The 17,553-nt window shown below is 38.0% G+C and overlaps 1 protein-coding gene across 2 annotated transcripts in view; it reads left to right on the top strand.

Annotated features, from left to right (window-relative positions):
- Window positions 1-17,229, top strand: part of LOC145663942 (uncharacterized) — a 46,956-nt gene extending 29,727 nt beyond the window's left edge. For both annotated transcript variants that reach the window (XM_081730164.1, XM_081730165.1), the window contains exon 4: window positions 16,209-17,229. In XM_081730164.1, the coding sequence (XP_081586290.1) occupies window positions 16,209-16,298 (90 nt within the window). In that variant the 3' untranslated portion in view covers window positions 16,299-17,229. The remainder of the gene's footprint in view (window positions 1-16,208) is intronic.
- Window positions 17,230-17,553: the final 324 nt, after the last annotated feature.

The following is a 17,553-nucleotide window of genomic DNA, read 5'->3' as shown; positions in this document are numbered from 1 at the left end:
ACACCTTTTCTGAGCCATCTTGGTACCCTTCTGGCTGCTTTATATATATTTCTTCTTCTAGATTTCCATAGAGAAAAGCTGTGGACACATCAAATTGAAGTAGATGTAGTCCCTCATTCGCTGCTACACTCAACATGGCTCTTATTGTACCAAGTTTTGCCACTGGACTGAAAGTCTGCTTGTAGTCGATGTCTTTCTTCTGACTAAAACCTTTCGCCACTAGTCTTGCTTTGTATTTCTCAATGCTACCATCTGGGTTATTCTTAACCTTGTACACCCATTTACATGGAATTGCCTTTTTTCCTTGCGGTAAATCACATAGTTCCCATGTCTCATTCTCGCGCAACGACTCCATTTCCTTGTCCATTGCCTTCTTCCATTCAAAACTTTCTTTGCTTTGTATGGCTTCGTCATAGGAACTTGGACTGTCTAAGTCATTAACTAACTCTTCTACGGCCATCACATAATCGTCGTATTTTGCAGGTTTCTTCAGAGTCGCTCGGTCTCGCAACACAATGTCCTGACCATTAAATTTCTCTTCCGTACTCGACTTGGGAAACACTAGCGGTCTATCTTCTTTAATTTTTGCCGATTCTTGCTCGACTATAGGTTTTGAGATCTCTTCCGGTTCTCTACTCTGAACGTCCCTTGTTCGTACTTGTACTTCTTCTCTAGAAGTTTCTTCAAGTGTACTTTCTTTGAAAATGACGTCTCTGGAGATAATAACTCTTCTTTCTTCTTTAATCCAGACTCGATATGCTTCATCTCCATTGTAACCAATGAGATATCCTTGCTTGGCTTTCCTGTCCATCTTTCTTCTTTTTTGTACCGGAATGTGCACATAACACTTGCAACCGATCTGTCTCATATGCTTAATCCTTGGTCTCTTCTGCTTCCAGAGTTCATATGGACTGACACCTTTTTGTGAAGATTTTCCGGTCCTGTTAAGAATGTAGATCGCTGTTAAGGCCATTTCTGCCCACATCTCTTGCGGAAATTGCACTTCTTGGTTAGAGTAAAGAAATGTTCTTGCCATTTCCACAATGGTTCTATTCTCACGCTCACTACCCCCATTTTGTTCCGGTGTATAAGGCGCTGTGAACCGTTGATGGATGCCATACTCCTTGAGTATCTTCCGTACTTCGGCATTATCGAATTCTCCTCCGTTGTCGCTAAGAAACTCTCTAATGGTATGTCCTTCTGCCTTGGCACTGGCTAACACCTGTTTCAAGGCATCTTTCACTTCTGATTTTTGATGTAGAAAAACACCAAACCTGTACTTTGAATAATCGTCTCTGAATATAGCTAAGTACTTGTATTTCTGAAACGATTCACTAAAGGGACCACAGACATCTGCTGATAATAACTGTCCCACTGAAGATGAAGGTTTTCTACTACTAAACGGTAGTCTGTGCGCTTTTCCGTAAACACAAGAGTCACAGAGAACATTTTCATCTTTCACAGAAATATTCAGCTCTTCATTAAATCTTTGATATGTTGCTTGTCCTGATGTCCCCATCTGCTATGGTACAATTGTAAAAGAGCTTTATCAGACATCACAACATTCACTTCTTCACTATTACTTGAGGGTACTGGTTCAAACTGCGCTTTGAACAATGCCCCTTGTACTTTTCTTTTGCCTTGAACGATAACAACTCCGTCCACTTCTAACAAACACTCTGTGGTAGACGACGTAAATTTACTATTCCTATTCCTATCCTGTGCGGCCAAAACTGAGAACAGATTTTTCGTAATATTCGGAACGTACCACACATCCGTAAGGATTAAGTCAACTTTCTTACCTTTCACTTTTGAAAGCACTTTGACGTCACCTTTCCCTAATGCAAGCAGCTTCTCTTTACCTGCTGCTGAAATACTACTCGGGTTCTCAAACTTCTGATAATTGAGGAAGAAATCGGGTGTGTGTGTTACATGCTTCGTTGCACCATTGTCAATCCACCAAACGAAAGGTCCATTTTCTTCTGTAGAACATTCTTCGTTCGCAGAATAGACAATTGTCAACTTGGTTTCACTAGATTTCTGATTCTTCTTCTTCTCATTCTTAGGCGGTTTCCCATCTGCAATCCACTTTTTGCACGTTCGAACCCAATGCCCTCTTCGTCTGCAGTAATTACAAATATCGTCTTTCTTCACCTTCTTCTGTAATTGCTTCGGCGGATTCACTACTAATGCTTCTTGCTCTGAAGACGCACCCTTGTACTTGCCTATTGGTGACCGCTGTACAAAGTTCCTTTCGAACATACACAATTGTGTAGTCAATTCGTCAAACGTACGTTGTACTTCTTTGGTCAGCAACATCCAACTTGATTTGAAAGTTTCAAAAGTACTGGGTAGGATATGTAACACTTTACAGATCAACAAAAGATCCGGTAATTCAGTATGTCCTTTGTCCTTCAATCCACTGTTAAGTTCCATCCACAAACTGTTCAATTTAGCTATGTGTGTGGAAACATCTTCACTTTCACTCCAAGAAAAGGCGAAAAAGTCCATACAAATCTTGAACAATTGATCTGTGGAACTTGCCTCAAATAGCTTCTTTAAAGCTAACCACATTTCTTCAGCCGTATCTTTCTCCATTATCTTCTGGTAGACTTCATCCGTTACTGCACTAGTTATCATCGACTTGGCATAACTATTAGCTTTCCGGTAAACGTCAGCCTCTGCTCTATATTTCTTCTTTTGAGCTTCTGAAGCGGAATCTTCTAACGGTTCCGGTTTTCGCAACTTGCCATCGATAACTTCTAGTGTCCCTTCATGGTATTCTAATAAGTCCCTAATTTTTCTTTTCCATACGGGCCACTCTTTCTCACACGATAACGGCTTTATATTCTTTAACAAATCCATCTTCGTGTTTTAAAGAAAGAAAACAAAACTGACACAGACCAACTAACCTACTAGGTGTATTTGAATACAAACGTCTCGACTTTTACTACTAGGAAACGTAAAATGCAATAAATCTATTTGCACTTCACACCACACTAGTTGCACTACACTTAGAATATGCATATGTCACTAGCACGCCTAAAATAATGCGTAAGCCATTCGTTGCACTATTCAAGCACTTAAAACCAGACACAGCAGTTTCGGAAAATTTCAGGAAGCACACTGGGCCTTATTAAGCACACTGGGCCCATAACCAGTATGTTGGAAATTTTATATATATATATATATATATATATATATATATATATATATATATATATATATATATAAACTATATAGAATACGTGAGTACCTTACCTCAATTTCCACAAGCGTGGTTTTCTTTCGTCGTCTTGGATAAAAAGAAAAAACCTTCTCTTACAGGTAATGCTTCCTTTGATCTTCCTATCTTCTAGAAGATTCGACGTGATTTTCACACTGTCAGTTCTGTGCACAGGCTGGAGTCCAATATTATACACGTCCCAACTTCCTGCAGCACTAACTTTCAGTAGCTATAAAAATCACACCGGAGCACGTAATTATACTCGCTTCATTTACTATTAAACTTACGATCTGTGTTAGATAGGCACACGATCTGTGTTGACCGCACTCTACGATAGTTGCATACGACTGCTTCCTACAGAGCAGCAACTTCCAGCGCACAGCACTCATACAGAACACGAACTGTAACTGTGTGTGTGTGCATCCCGCTACTACAACTGCCCTTCCGTATTGTCACTAGAGGGCGTAGGGTAATACACGTCACTCACCCTGACGTCACTAAACGAAAACTTGATAAACAAAAGCACATAAAAAGGTCTGTATGTGCAACAAAAGAAACCATGGCCCTGGCGCCCAACTTGGAAGTTACTCACTGCCTTCGGTTGCTTGCATCCAAGTTTTCAAGAATTGTAAAGCTACAAATCCTGCATTTCTAAAATATACTTAATTCTGACCTAATTCTAGTAGGAAACTTTTGGAGTAAGTGTGAATGATAATAATTCAGATCTCAACTGTAGTAGCCAGCATCTGTATTGGAATAAAACAGAAACTGTAACTGCGGACCATTAGTTCTATCGACAGTAGCGACACCACGGAGGACTACGCAAGTAGTGGATGTGACACCATGTCATAGGGCAAACCTGACCACTGGCCGGAAGAAGAGTGAGGTTCAAACTCTGCAGTGGCCTGGACAATTTCCGGACTTTATACAAAATGTTCGGCATCTTTAACGAAACTTGCGCAAACGGCCACAGAGTCCCGCAAACGTTACTTGAGGCAATCTGTGACGAGTGGTTTAAAGTGTCATAGGATACTCTATCACATACTAACTTCATCATCAGGAATGTTCCCTTCTGTGTAGCGATGGTCTCAGGGTTCTTTTCTGCACATAAGCTTAGTTATGTCCGGGTAGTGTATTAAAATACCTTCACGGAGTAAGTATACAAGTACGTGTTGTGAGCGTAACCACAAGACCCACGAAATATTAAGAAATTGCATCTCACAACATCATGCCACGCCGTGTTTCACGGTAGAGAGAAGACAGTTCGGAGATAAGCTTCTTTGGGCGTCCATCATATATATATAAACGGCCTCCTGGAAATACATTTTTATATGTAAAAGAAGTCCTGAATAACTGACTAATCAACACCCAGGCTAAAACCGCTTAAGCAGTTTGAATTTGAACAGTGCATATGATTTATGACGTAAGGTACCACCAGGCCCGTGCTGGCCCACCGGGACGTGTCCCGGTGCGCCCTCCAAATTATCATAGTATAAATAAAGGTACATGTGTTTAGTAATAAATTCTTACAGTTTTGTTGGTAAAGAACCTGCGAAAGATGCAGTGCGCCCTTTACATTAGGCGCCCTTCCGAGACCACATCAAAGATGAACGATTTTATTTACTCTTCTGGATACCACAGTTCTGTACAATAAATACACACAGTTACTGTTGGCGAAGAACCCGTGAAAGGTACAGTGCGCCCTTTACATAAGGCGCCCTACGAAACATCACTTTATAGATAAGTGGTTCTAGTTATCCTGTATACCAGCTTTGTTTAATAAATTCGAATACTGACTGTCAGTACAGAACCTGTGAAGAATACAAGGCGCCCTTTACATAAGATGCCCTGCGAAATATCACATTATTATTATTATTATTATTATTATTATTATTATTATTATTATTATTTTTTTTTTAAATTTTATTCTTCTGTATTTCAGTTTTGTACTATAAATTCATACAGTTGTTATTGGCAGAAAACAGGTAAAGAGTATAATTACTTATAAAAATATTATAAAGTTATATAGCTATAAAACGAAACAGTCATACATCAAGAATAGTTCGGATAGTCAAACGTATGAAGCATGTAGTACTACACTGACACTAGTCTCTAATTTACGATTTTTACGGCATCGTAGCTTTCACAGTCTTAATATGCATCCATATATACGAGCATATTGATTGTTTCTGTGTGTTTTAAAGCAGTATTCGGATAATCAGTACCTGTTGTATTTCTGAAATATAGCTGTACTAGCAGCGTTCACCCCGCTTCGCTGCGGTCACCCCGGAACGCAATAAACTTTGTTACTTAGATAATTTTTACTTTTTCGCTTTCAAGTGATATGATAAAAACCATAGAAGATTGCAGTAAATCTTAACATTATATCGCCTGTCATTTATGTTAACCCGCCCCGCTTCGCTGCGGTCATCCCGGTGCTGGCATATTGTAAAAGTGTCTGTAAAAATAAGCAAATCAATTAAAAAATTTTAAACAGAAGATTCAAGCTATTTTCCGCTGTATATCGCCTGTCATTTATGTTAACCCGCCGAGTGACACGGTCATGCGGGTTGCATATAAATACGTTTATTTTTACCTATGATGAACTAATAACAAAGGATTTGTACGTTATGGACACTTGAATGGTCAATTATCTCAAGACACTGGTAATTAAAAATTAAAGTGATATGATAAAAACCATCTAGGGTCCAAATCCTAATAACCCCCCAAAAATAAAAGAAATTGGTTCAGCCGTATTAGCGTGATGAGGGAACAAAGGATTTTGTACGTTCTCTTTTATATATAAGATTAATTTCCGTAAAATGTGGTCTTCCTGTCACCACGGCACGGCGTGTAGGTTGTGAATCGAGGAGAAGGCCTCTGGGATATAGAGATTAGCTGCGAATATACTGAGTAACTGTCGCGGACAGACAAGGGGTGATAATCCAGCTTGAGAATTTGGTGTGAGGCTAACAACCTCATCCTTAAAAAAAAAAAAAAAAAAAAAAAAAAAAAAAAAAAAAAAAAAAAAAAAAAAAAAAACCCGCAGAATCCTCGGATCAAAACTGATAACTTGGCACGAACTCCGCAAAGTAAAATCGACACGAGATTTAGATCATGAAATATAAGAAGTCTCTATAGGGCAGGCGCGTTAAAATTTGTAAAAAATGAGTTTAAAAATAGAGGTTGGACCTAGTGGGATATCAGGAAGTTAGACGAGAAGGAAATTGAGAAGTCAAGTCTGGAAATTTTACGTTCTTTTACGGGGAACAAATTAAAAATTACCAAATAGAAACAGGGCTTTCCGTTCACAAACGAATACGCAATATCAGCAATTACATAGGTTGAATTTGTTCATGATAGATTTTCTTTTACTTCTCTAAAGGGTCGGTGGTGTAATATTATTGTTTTAAATGCACATGTCCCAACAGAAAATAAGGATGGCGATTAGAAAAATACAGTTTTTACGAAAGAATATAATGGGTATTTGATAATCTCCTGCAATACCATATGAAAATTCTGTTAGGCTGTTTCAATGCGATTTAGGACCAGAGGGTATTTTCAAATCCATTATAGGGAATAAATGTTTGCATAAGGAAGGTTGTGAAAACGACGTTAGACTCGTGAACTGTGCAATATCCAGAAACTTTATCGTGAAGATTACAAAATTCCAACATCGCGACATTCATAAATATACTTGGACTTTATCAGATGGAAAAACGCATATTCAAACTGATCATGTTTTAGTAGACAGAAAAGAACGGTCTAGCACAACTGATGTTCGGTCGTTCAGATGAGTTGATTGTGATAGTAAGAGAGAGACTATCGTGGAATAAAGGAAATATTCAATATCTGAAAACGGAGCGGTTTATTATTATTATTATTATTATTATTATTATTATTATTATTATTATTATTATTATTATTATTATTTTTAAATAAAGGAGTCAGGTGAGAGGAGAGCCAGATTGAAGTGTCGAATAGATTCTCGGTTTTAGAAGGTTCGGAGTGCACTAGTGTTCAAGATACTTGGTTGAAATTAGAGATAACATTAAAATTTCAGCAAAAGAAATATTGGAGCACGCAGAAATACGTAGGAACAAACCATGGTTCAACCAGGAATGTACTAAAGTAGCAGAGTAGAGAAAACAGAAGAAACTACGTTGGCTACAAAATCCGAACGAAATAACTACATAAAATTTCATTGTCATCTGGCAGAAAACTTCTAAAATTTTTAGAACAAAGAAACGCGACTTTTGAAAGTTAAAATTAATTAACTTGAAGATAATAGTGAAAACAACAACATTCGGGACATGTATAAATGCATCAACGAACTTAAGAAAGGCTATCAACTTCGTGCTTATATATTAAAGGAACCTAAAGAAAGAGTTCTCACTGATACAGATAGCATCTTAAATAGATGGAAAGATTTCTTTGACGATTTGCTTAACACCTAGCCAAAAACTAATGCGCGTGGAGAAAGTGAAATGCATGCAGCATAACCGTATAATTCAGAACCTAACTAGACAGAAATAGAAATCGCTATTTAAAAAATTAAACACACATCTCCGGGTGTAGACGAAATTCTGATTGACTTAATTTTACCTGGAGGTTAAAAATTGTAGAGCAAAATACACAAACTCATTCTCATTATCTGGAACAAGGAGGAATTACCATAAGAGTGAAGTGAATCAATCATTGTTCCAGTTCAGAAGGAAAACAACAAAACAGATTTAATTATAATCGAGGCATTTCTCTTCTGTCAACATCCAATAAATCCTCTTAAACATGTATTAGCAAGATTGACTCCATACGCAGATGAAATTATTGGAGATTATCAGAATGGAATTAGGTAAAATCAGTGTGTGAATTAGATAATCTATATTGGGGGGGGGGGGGGGTCAAATTAGGCCAACAGGACGTAAAGTCTGAAGGTGCAATACTTCAAAATGAGACAATAATGTCTTACCCCCCATACACACACATAAATATGACATCTTTAATAAATAAGTGATTTATTTATTCAATAATCTACTGACAATAACTATGTATGTATATATTATTTGACATGGACACACCACACCTAATCTTTCTAAACGTGTTTAAATGTACTCACTCTTGTGCCCGTAGTTCTCTAAGGTTCATTTACTTAATAATTCGGCCCAAGCGATAGCCATGATCACAAGCATATGTTAATTTTTCTACTCATATTGAAATCTTCTATTTCGCGTTATTACACACAGCTTGAAAAAAGAAAAACTACTTCAGTATTATGAAAACCACTAAAATTATCAGTTAAACCGGACTTACTTTTTTTTAAAAAAAATCTAGGTATTAGCCTATCATACGAGAAAAGGATTGTTGTTGGTTCCGATTTCTGGCATCAAAGTCAAATCGAAGGCCAAATATTTGAAAAAAAATCTCAGTTCAAATTTCGAGCTTGCGCTTCTACTCCCCGCTAAAGCTGCACTTTTCATGTTTTTTTTTTTATTTTTATTTTTATTTTTTTTTTATTTTAAATATCGATTCCGTGACAGCTCAAGAAGTCAACACTTACAATTACTTTACTGTTAGGTTACAGATGAGTTTATTCACTATGCGCTACGTATTCAAATAATGTAAAACATTACATTGAAGTTTTTCAGACAACATTATTGGCGTGGACAGCAAACTGTGCAGCGAAAAGAAAAATGGAAAAAGCCCCCTCCAGTTGAAGTGCTTATACAGACACAGACAGACAATGACATGGAGAACCAGTCGTATTAGCAAATGCTGAAAGAAATCTTCAATTATGCTCTTACTCACCTTCAAATGTCTGCTCACTAGGGGCGCATCCCCAGCGTGTATGTTAACATATAGCCACGAGAGAATATATCTCAGATTTTGAGTACAGTTTCAAAAGCTCATTTCCTTAAACTATAAAAGGCAGTGATTACTATGCTAATTACCACAATTCAAACGCAGCTTTTGAGTTGTATACACACAAACCACTAGGGACTGAGGAACATGTTCTAACAAAAAATATACTGGAAAATGAAAAAATATAACAAAAATAAAAATAAGATGACAATCAATACAAATGTAGAGAATGAATATGAAATGTCCGAACTTCGCTAAGTATGGTGGAAGAAGCTATTTGTTTACTTCTTCTTGGCCAACCACTAAGAGCACTTATAAATCCATATGTGACTTTGTTATGCGTAATTAGTACATTCAAATTCAAGAACGACGATGAACTGAAGGGTACAAGGTTACGGTTGCAAATAACAACTGTAGTCATAGTAACATAGTTCAACTAAACAACGGTGAAATGACCAAAAGTGAATAGTTTACATCGCTCATTTCGAAATACAGATAGAAGATTAAATTTACAAGAAATGACAAAAATCAGTGAAATTTGGTGTTATTCTAAGCATAGTTTGAGGGGGGGGGAAGCGAGTACCCACGGTGGAGATACTTCAGCTGACTTCTTTTGGGGGAACAAAATGTGATTGAGGGAGAAAATCCCCCTCAACCCCCGGTAATTCGCACCCTGGGTAAAATAGATCAACTATCGACCAGATATTTACCATTCGACTAATACTTGAAAAGAAATAAGAGAATACAACATCCTGGCACATCAATTATTGACTTTAGACTCTGGTAAGAGAGAAACATTGTACAACATGCTTACAGAATTCGCATTGCCGAAAAAGGTAGATTAAATAAGATATGTTTAAATGAATCCCAAAGTAAGGTTCGCGTAGAGAAATTCTTGTTCGCGAGCTTTCACGTTAGGAATGACAGGAAACAAGGAGATGCGTTGTAGTCATTATTATTTAACTATGTTCTGGAGAACACGATAAGGAAAATCAAAGACAGCAATCAGGCCCTAAAGCTGAATTGTATTTGCCAAGTTATAGCGTATGCTGATGATGTAAATTTAATAGGTAATGATAGAAAGGAATGCAGAAATCTTAATTAATGATTGCAGGGATATAGGCTTAAAAGTAAATGCAGAGAAAACTAAATAAATGGAAGTTTGTCGGGATTGTAATACTGCATTTTATGGATGCGTTACAATACCAAATAATATTTTCTTTCGACAAAGTGCATACTTTCAAATATCTAGGATCATTATTAACAGACCAAAACCATAATCACTAAAAAATTTGATGTCAACTGAAAGCAGGGATTTCGTGCTATTATTCAGTTAAAAATCTTTTGTTGTCGCTAATTCTGTTGAGGAATTTGTAGCTCAAAATATAAAATGATAATCATGCCTGTTGTGCTGTATGGTTGCAAAACATGGTCACTGAATCTGAGGGAAAATCGCAGACTGAAAGCATTTGAAAACAAGATTCTTAAACCAATATTCGAACTCCAAAAGGAACGGGAATGGGGAAAGTCGGAAACTTCATAAGGAGGAACTCCTTTTTTTAATACCGTTTATCAAACATTGTCAGGGTCATCAAGTCTAGGAGGCTCAAGTGGTCAGGTTATGTAGCCAGAATGGAAGAAAATAGAAACGCTTTCGAAGTTGTAACTGGAAATCCAAATAGGAAAATGACCTTTAGGTAGACCGAGGCGCAGATGGGAGGACAATATTAAAATGGTTCTCGCAGAGATTGAAATATAAAGTAGAAATCAATGGAGAGCTTTTGTAAACGCGGCAATGAGCCTCCTGCGTTCATAGGCGTGCTATATTAAGTTTTTGATACATTTAGCTTCCTTTTATTTGACAGAAATGTTATTACAGAAACTAAAAGTTTTTCTGTAGTAAAGAGGATTTCGATTCGAGGTTAGCTATTTACGTTGATATTAAAACAAATTTGGTGGTGATTTTGATATAAAATGGCACCCATACTCTTTCAAAGTCTCTCTCTCTCATATATATATATATATATATATATATATATATATATTCCCGTTTGTATGGGCGCCCTCTTAGTAGACTTGTCCACCGCCCTAATTAGTATCCCAGCACGGCCCTGGGTACCACTAAGGAAATATTTTTGGAAATTGGACGAGGAAGGGGCGGGAAATAGAGGTGGCAAGTATTATATTAAAATGTCCATATTTCGGAGTCTCTAAGGGTTAAAGACATCAAATGTGGTATATGGACTTTTTACTTAAGATAATTGAACCCGTGTTTCAACGTGTTTTGATATTTGACCTAGAAAGGAAGAAGAGGGGTGGGGAATACAATTGTAATAAGATGCCAATATCTCGGAATCTATTTTGGTTAGAGATTCTGTATTTGAATTTCTCATTTAAAATAATTAAATAAGTATTTAAACCTTTTTGACATATTTGACCTTAAAGAGGGTGGGTAGAAAAAGGCGCGGGGATTACAATTATTATAATGAGTCAATATCTCGAAATCCTTCTGAAGGTTAGAGCCATGAAATCTGGTTTGTACTTTCCATCTAAAAATAATTAAGCATTTGTTTCAGCGTTTTTACATGTTTGCTCCAGAGTAGTTCCCTAAAATGCCCATACGAGACATTCGAATTTTGTGCGAGGCTTTGAGTTAAGACGAATTCTATATAAAAGATGTAGATGGAAGAATGCAAAATATTGATCACAGTGCCACGTGGGAACATTTGTTTGTTGGACTGTACCACACATTGCCAGCAATTGGCACTTTGCTTGTCGGCACCACTTTCTTCGCGCTAAAGTGTTACTAGTGATAAGCTGCTAGTAACTTGGAACCAGACCGTGGATGTTCAGATTGTGCAACTTGCGTCGGATTGTGATTGTCGCAGTATGCTGTATCAGATGCTGATTGAGTTCCTTAGTCACTTGTAATACGCTCGCTCAACGATTCCTGTCACAGGTTTCTCTACCGTCCACTATTACTTTTCTTCAATGTTGTTTTGTTATGAGTTCTGTAGGCCGTCGTCCTTGGACACTGTTCCTCGTAACACATCTAAAACACGGGCAAATTTAGGTACACTTGCGCCAATTAACAGCTACAGTTTGTCCTCTTTGAAATTTAGAGAAGTCTCCCATTTTACATCATCACAGTCTTCCCGCTTCAACACACGCCTTTGTTCTATCCCGCCTGTCGTGGTACAATCACCTAACACTGCTAACAATGTCCATGCGGTACATACGCATTCTTATTGTGATCATATTTGAACAAGATTGTACCATCAGTAGCTCAAAAGAGGGGGAAAGTTTATGAAACGGATTTGTACCTCTACATCTCCAGAACGGCTAATATATTGACCTTTGAAGTACAGATTCTTATCAATGTAACGGAAACACTTGGATTTCGAAGCACATGAGACGTCTAGGCTGGCAACTGCAGCACCTGGCTGTTGGTGATGATGTGTCCAGGCAAACTCCATATTATGTGAGGAACAGTAATGTGCAGTGAACTGAGCAGACAGTGATAACGTAAAATGAGCGACTTCTCTAGTTTCACAAGAGAACAAATTGTTGCCGCTCGGTTATGTGGTGCCAGTGTGAAGAAAGTGGCAAGTGTGCTGGGTGTGTAGCGAGGGACAGTGTCCAACGTGGTGACGTCGAGGTAAACCACATCGACGAAGAGGAATAGTGGTCGGAAGAAAACTTTCAGTGACAGGTTCCACCGAGTATTAAAGCGGTTGCTGCTCAGAACCGTCGTGTGAGTGCGATGCAAGTGACGGAGCAACTCAAGCTGCGCCTCTTCCCAGTCCGCTACGAGTTACATGACATGGATATAGAGAATCGGATTGTACGGGTGAAACCGCTGATACGGGAGCATTACGCATTGGTACAACACAATGGTGCCGCAAACATGGAATATGGACTGCTGATCACTGGAAACATATGTGATATGGTTAGATAAGTCATCGTTCATCTTCTACCAAACCACGGGCCATGTTGATGTTTAATAGACACCCAAAGAAGCGTATGATCCACAATGCATCCACCTAACCGTGAAACATGACGGCGGATCTATGATGCTATGGGCCACAGTATCAGGGTGTTCAGTGTGTACTGTGCTGACGCTTACTGGTCGCGTCACTGCTCGTGATTATGTCGCCATTTTAGGCAGGATTTCCATAGACTTAGAAAGTCAAAGAGTTACTGAAAAATTCTCTATTGTCAGAGAAACAAAGTAATCGATCTGGATAATGAAGGCAAATTTAAAGTAATAAGGTTATTGGGATTTAGAAATCATACAATAGAATAAAGGTTATATCAAGGTGTGTATGATTTTTGATTAGGTTCTCAACTCTGAAATCAGTTGACCTACAGTATCTTGAATTCCTTAATGTAGACAGAGTGGCATCCTTCTCAACTGAGTGACATACGTCACTTTAACTGACTTTAAAAACAGGACGAGGTTGTTTTCAGTTCGACCCATTTATATATACAGGGGTTGAACAAAGAAATCTAAAACGCTTGCAAAAGTGTGAAAATCATACCTAGTATGGTGTGGGGCCTCCTTTTGCGTCCAAAACAGCTTGTATCCGACGTGGAATGGACGTATACAGCTCCTGAATCTTGGTGTGTGGAATTTTATGCCATTGTTCCTCCAAAACTTGCTCCAGTTCCTTAAGGGATGCCGGTGGAGGGTAATGAGACCGAACACGCCTTTCTAACTCAGACCACAATGGCTCAATGATGTTCAGATCTGGTGATTGTGAGACCCAGGGGAGGTGTGATAGCTCTTGGTCATGCTCCTCAAACCATGATTTCACCGTTTTTCCAGCGTGACAGGGTGCCAAATCATCTTGGTAGATGCCATCACTATCAGGGAACAATATTTAGGCCATGGGTAGAACCTGGTCCCCCAAAACGGCCTCATACGCCTTAGCATTCATCTTCCATGCAGGACTATGATGGGACCTGCAGGAAACCACGATATCACTGCCCATACTGTAACAGAGTCACCCCCATGCTTTACAGTTGGGAGCAGACAGTCTGTATCATAGGCCTGCGACGGTGTTCTCCAGTAAACACGATCGGTTGTTGGAAACAAAATGAAGGTCGATTCATCGGACCACATTACATGTTTCCACTGCTGTGACCAGGGGTTTGGCGATAGCGGCCCTGCCATGAATTTTCATTTTATGAAGTTCCGGTCGCACTGTTTTCGATTAAACCGGGTTCTGTAGGCCGGAATTGTGTTCAGACGTAATTTTCATTGCAGTGGTCTTCTTTTTAGCTTCTACAATCCGTTTTAATCCCCTCCAGTCCCTATCTGACAGGATTGTCTGTCGACCACTGTTGTGCTTTGCAGACGTTGTTTGCCCATGAATTGTGTATGCCCTCGTGATATTGGACACAGTGCCTTTTGATACCCCAACAATGTTCGCTGCTGTTGCCACTGAAGCTCCAACCAGACGGGCACCTACAATCATTCCTCTTTGGAAGTCTGTCAGGTCGCCTATTTGACCGCACCACTTTCATACCACGACACTCACAGGTGAACTGGTTACTGCTGACGGAAGGTCCATATGACACATTGAAAACAAAAAAACGATCGGCAACCGCAACGTGTGTTGTACAGTGGAGAGCCAAACTTACGTGTCCTGTATGAAGTGTTTTTAGATTTTTTTGTACACCCCCTGTATGTACATATATATAATATGTGTGTGTTTGTGTGTTATGGGTATGTTCAAGCATAAGTCTTTGACACAGACAGACTGATTTTATTTATTTATTTTTGAAGGAATATTCTTTTTTGTTTGTTCCACAAAAATCTAAGCGTAGTCTTCGGAGCTAGACCATGGAACCTCTCAATGGCTGATAGTGTTCATACTATAATTGTGTATGATCATGCATAATTTCGACATAAGTGCGCCATTTTCGTTGATTTACTTTTTGTTTGAAGAAGTATGTTCTCGTGGTAAATTTTGTATAAATTTCATTAGGATTTAATGATAGTCATCGGAACTAGACCTGAAACTCCTAAACATTTGATAGTGTTAATATCATAATTAACCGAATTCAGTGTGTGCTTGCCTGATACAAAATATAGAGTCACGCATGTTTTCTAAACCGACCTATTTTATAGGAAATTAGTGCCCTACCTTCAGTTTCGGTATCTAGCTAAACTAATGGAGTTACGAGAAAGTGGAAAGTTATGTCAGAAAAATAGATAAACCTCTGTTAGGAAAAGTCATGGAAAACAGTTTACAAAAATCTATAGGAACCCTGATAGGAGACTGTGTATCCTATGGTCCAGATCTTCTTTTCGACTAATGATTCCATACACCACGATGTAATGGACCTACAGGTAGAGCTGTTGCGCCGTCGTTTGAAGAACATTGGAATGAAGTTGAATATCTCCCCTGGCCCATCCAATCCCTGAACATAAACATAATTGAAAATCTGTAGTGTGTTTTGGAGACACGAATCCAGCGTAGTTTTTCCCCTCCATCCTCTCTTATGGAACTGAGTAATACACTGCACACAAAATGGTTTAATATTCCATTTCCTACCACTATTAACCTCTATGACCCCATTCTACGACGCAATAGAACTGTTCTGAGGGCGAAAAGTGTCCAGCGTCTTATGATATGCTACATTTTTCTCAGGTATTCCATTAAGTTGATAAGAATTGATATATTCTTTCGGACCAGTTGTATAGCCAGGTTGAAATTCAATGCATACATATATATGTGTTGGTGCTCTTACATATAGGTGTATGAGCGTGATTGAACAATTATAAGGAAGATTTTAGGTAAACAAACGAGCATCAATATTCAAAGTGGGTAGACTTCCATTACTCTTATAGTTCCAGCCATGAAAAGTGAGAGTGAATTTTAATCTTACTGAGGCTTTACAGCATGAGTGAGACTTAAATAATAATTATCAAACAGCATTTTAATAAATCTCCATACAGTTTCCACTTTTTTCTTCCTCCTTTTATCTGGAAGACATTTTCCAAGGAAGATCATGTGTCAACAATAGGGTGAGATTTCAAGTTTTAATAATTTATAAATGACGTTAATTTAATAAAGCAAGGTTATTCAAGGATGTTTTTTTCTTGCTATTTCAGAGAAAAGAAAAAAGACAGTTCGAGAAATGGGCATCGTCGTTCAATTCTGAGCTTGCAGAGGTGGAGAGTTTTGAACTCTGTGTTGAATGAAAAGTGCATACACTAATTTCAGTGCATATGCTGATGCAGCAACAGGAAATCGCAGCGTTTTATACGTTAGAAAATTTTGTAAAGCTAATTTTCTTACACTGAATGTAGAACACTTCCAGCAGACATGATAAATACTGTTTTTATTTTCTTTTAAACGATTTTTTTTATATTTGTCGTTTTTAATCCTTCTTTTCGTGTCGAAGGAGATTTAAATCTTTGTAAACTTTTTAAAAAGAAAGAAATAGTGAGGTACTTATATCTGTACATGTGATTTTCTCGGTATAGTAAATGCGTTTAATTGTATATATTGTAAACATATATTAAAAACTTTCCTATAGCGTTTAGGTAGTAGTTTCAAATATTAGATAATCACAGAAATATTAAAAGCTGTTTAACAGTGTTATATTGAATGAATTAAGGTAGAACAGACAGTTAAATCATATAGAATATTGAATACATCAATATTTTACTACCAAAGCAGTAATCATGATGATTTTAGTCCGCACTTGAACTTGTTTTATTGCTGCATGGTTTAATTAAATTTCGTTAGCGTATAAATGTCTGTGGCAATATTTAAAGACAGTGGGTAGGAGAAATATTAAGTGCTTTACTCTTGCTTGTGTGGTCTCTTAAATGACAAAAGGGCGTAAGCGCGAAAATTGAGGTTTTACTTCTTAAGTGCTGAGCCAGGATCTGATGAAGCGAAGTGTCTTCTTTCTAGAATTAATATTTTTCACTTCTCAAAGATTTTGGTTCCTAAGGGTTACTAACTAGCTCTATGTGGCTTAATACAGGGCTCGGAATTTCCGGTCGGCAGGCATTTAGCTTTTACTTTGCCTTCGAATTGCAAAGGAAAATGGCTGCCAAATTCTTATTTTGGTACTGGATTCAGACTTGATATTTCATGCCGTGGCTTAATAACTTAAGGTTCATCGCCGCAAAAAGAAGTCGACTCGTGGATCTTATCCCGTAAACATTTACTTCAGTCAGGAATTTGTTACACAAGTCCCAAAGATTCTGATCTACATCACCTTCCGCGCGTGTTTTGAAAATATCTCTCTCTTACTAGGACTTGACGAACGAAGAGACCAAGGGAGAAGCCACGAGGATCTAAACATGATAAAATATAGTATTTTTCAAAAGCATGCTACATAAGGTTTTTTTTCGGTACCTCAATGTAATAGTGCTACTTAACAGTTTGATTACTGGGAACCCATTCAATCATTACAGTTTTATTAATGTCGAAGACAACAAG

The sequence above is a fragment of the Thermobia domestica genome, chromosome 11, assembly GCF_964235325.1.
Source record: "Thermobia domestica chromosome 11, izTheDome1.hap1.1, whole genome shotgun sequence".
In the NCBI taxonomy this organism is placed as follows: domain Eukaryota; kingdom Metazoa; phylum Arthropoda; class Insecta; order Zygentoma; family Lepismatidae; genus Thermobia; species Thermobia domestica.
Note: the sequence above shows the minus strand (reverse complement) of the source record. Positions and strands in the feature narration are given on the sequence as shown.